Source organism: Eurypyga helias, unplaced genomic scaffold, assembly GCF_000690775.1.
Source record: "Eurypyga helias isolate BGI_N326 unplaced genomic scaffold, ASM69077v1 scaffold28280, whole genome shotgun sequence".
Lineage (NCBI taxonomy): Eukaryota > Metazoa > Chordata > Aves > Eurypygiformes > Eurypygidae > Eurypyga > Eurypyga helias.
This window is the reverse complement of record NW_010225458.1, coordinates 1-1,945: the sequence shown is the minus strand read 5'-3', so window position 1 is coordinate 1,945 and position 1,945 is coordinate 1. Positions and strand designations below refer to the sequence as shown.

Here is a 1,945-nt window from a genome sequence, read left to right as displayed (position 1 = left end):
GTCGCCGCCCGCCTGTGCTGGGCTGCCGATGGGCAGGAGAGGGAACTCCCCGTCCTTGTTTTTTCCCCACTAAAAGCCAGTTGAGGTGGAAAATTTAAATTACGGATTTATAAATGATGAGCTATGAAGGTGCCTAATGAGAGCCTCCCCCGCAGAGAAGGTGGTAGTGTCCCAACGACGTGGGTACTTTACGACATGCTAATGAGCAGGGGGCTTCCACTGGCACCGGGGGTGGTCCCAAAGCCCCCAGTTTCCTTGACGGCCGTCCCTCGCCCGCAGCAAGGTCTTCTTCATGGTGATGCGCCATTACTTCCGCTCAGAGGAGGGGGGCGAGCGCTCCGTCTGCCTCACCTTCGCCTTCTTCTTCCTCCTCCTCGCCATGGTGGCTCTTGTCATCCCCGAGGACTACCTGGAGTTCGGCCTCGAGCCCGGTGGGTGAGGTGGATGGGGACAGGCGGGTGGGCAGGTGGTCCCGGGGGGCTGTGGGCATCCCACTCACGGGGGGTCGCTCCTGCAGGGCTGGCCGGCGTCAGCAGCAACCTGGAGAGCATCCTGAAGCAGCGGGGCTGGGAGTGGACGTGAGTTGGTGACTGGGCAGGGAGGGAAATGGGGTTTTCGGGAGTTTTTACTGGGTGGGCACCCCTCTGGAGCTCACTGGCCATGGGGTATCCCATCCCCCCTCATGCTACCTTCTCTCTCCACAGGCCTCCCCTCGCCAAACTGGCCTTCAAGCTGGGGCTGGTGGCCCTGTGCTCCTTCCTGGGTGCCTGCCTGACCTTCCCGGGGCTGCGCCTGGCCCAGACCCACCCCGATGCTCTCCGGATGGCGGCTTTACCTCGATGCTCTCCGGATGGCGGCTGACAAGCCCCTGACCCAGTTAGGTGAAAGCTGTGGGTGGGGAAGAGATGAGGGGGTCTGTGCTGGCACCTCAGGGGCTGGACCCCTCCCCACGCTATGGCTGCAGGGCAGCGAGGAGGTTTGGTGGTGGGAGAGGGCGCTGGGGGTGTGGGAGAGGCCGAGTCCCTGCCCACAGAGGGATGCAGGGAACGGGGCAGTGGGGGGCAGCAGGCTGTAGGGGGGTCTCTGACCGCTCTGTCGCAGGGTCCTGCTCCATGTGAGTTTCCTGGCACCCGTTCTCGTGGTGGTGATGTGGATCAAGCCCATCTCACGGGATTTCCTGCTCCATGCACCCATGGGCAAGCAGACGGTGCAGATGTAAGTGAGGTGCCTACAGCGGGTCTGACTGTGCCCCGGCATCCTTGCTCTGAGGGGAAACTGAGGCACGGGTGTACCAGTCCACCTCCTCCAACACCAGTAGCTCTCCATCTTCCCCCCATCAGACACCCTCTGGGGCAGAGGGGGGTTCTGGACCCCGAGACCTCCCTGACCGCCCCCTCCTCTTGCCCCAGCATGTCGGACTCTGCCTACAACATCGTGCGCCTCTGGACCATCGTCGGCCTCTGCCTGTTGCGCTTGGCTGTCACCCGCCGTCACCTCCAGGCGTACCTGGGCCTGGCCGAGCGCTGGGTGGAGCAGATGAGGAAGGAAGCCGGGCGCATCACTGTCCTGGAGATCCAGCGTAAGGTCCGGACACGGGAGCTGGGATGGGAGCGGGGGTCTGGGCACAGCCGTTGGCCTCCTGCTAATCCCCGCTGCCCAGCTGCCCACAGATCACGAGGATTTACTGCTACGTGTCCGTGGTCACCCTGCAGTACGTGGGACCCATCGTCCTCACCCTCCACTGCACCCTGCTCCTCAAGACGCTGGGTAAGGAGGCGGCGCGGGGGTGTGGGGGACGCGGGGGCTTGGGAGGGGCAGGGTGAGACCTGCGAGTCATTGTCAAGCCACCCCCAGGCTCTCAAGCCATGGTTTGCAGTTGGCGTGAACCTGATGCCTGCAGTGAGCGTGCTGGGACTCAGCCCCCAGCACCGCTGTAGCATCGGGA

General features: G+C 63.9%; 1 protein-coding gene across 1 annotated transcript in view; it reads left to right on the top strand.

The window, feature by feature from the left end:
- Positions 1-1,767, top strand: part of LOC104508052 (transmembrane protein 161A-like) — a gene marked incomplete at both ends in the record, with an annotated part of 2,184 nt that extends 417 nt beyond the window's left edge. The window contains 7 exon segments of the mRNA XM_010149525.1: positions 280-431; positions 518-578; positions 705-834; positions 836-876; positions 1,102-1,215; positions 1,410-1,584; positions 1,671-1,767. Coding sequence (XP_010147827.1) covers positions 280-431; positions 518-578; positions 705-834; positions 836-876; positions 1,102-1,215; positions 1,410-1,584; positions 1,671-1,767 — 770 coding nt within the window.
- Between the last annotated feature and the right edge of the window lie 178 nt (positions 1,768-1,945).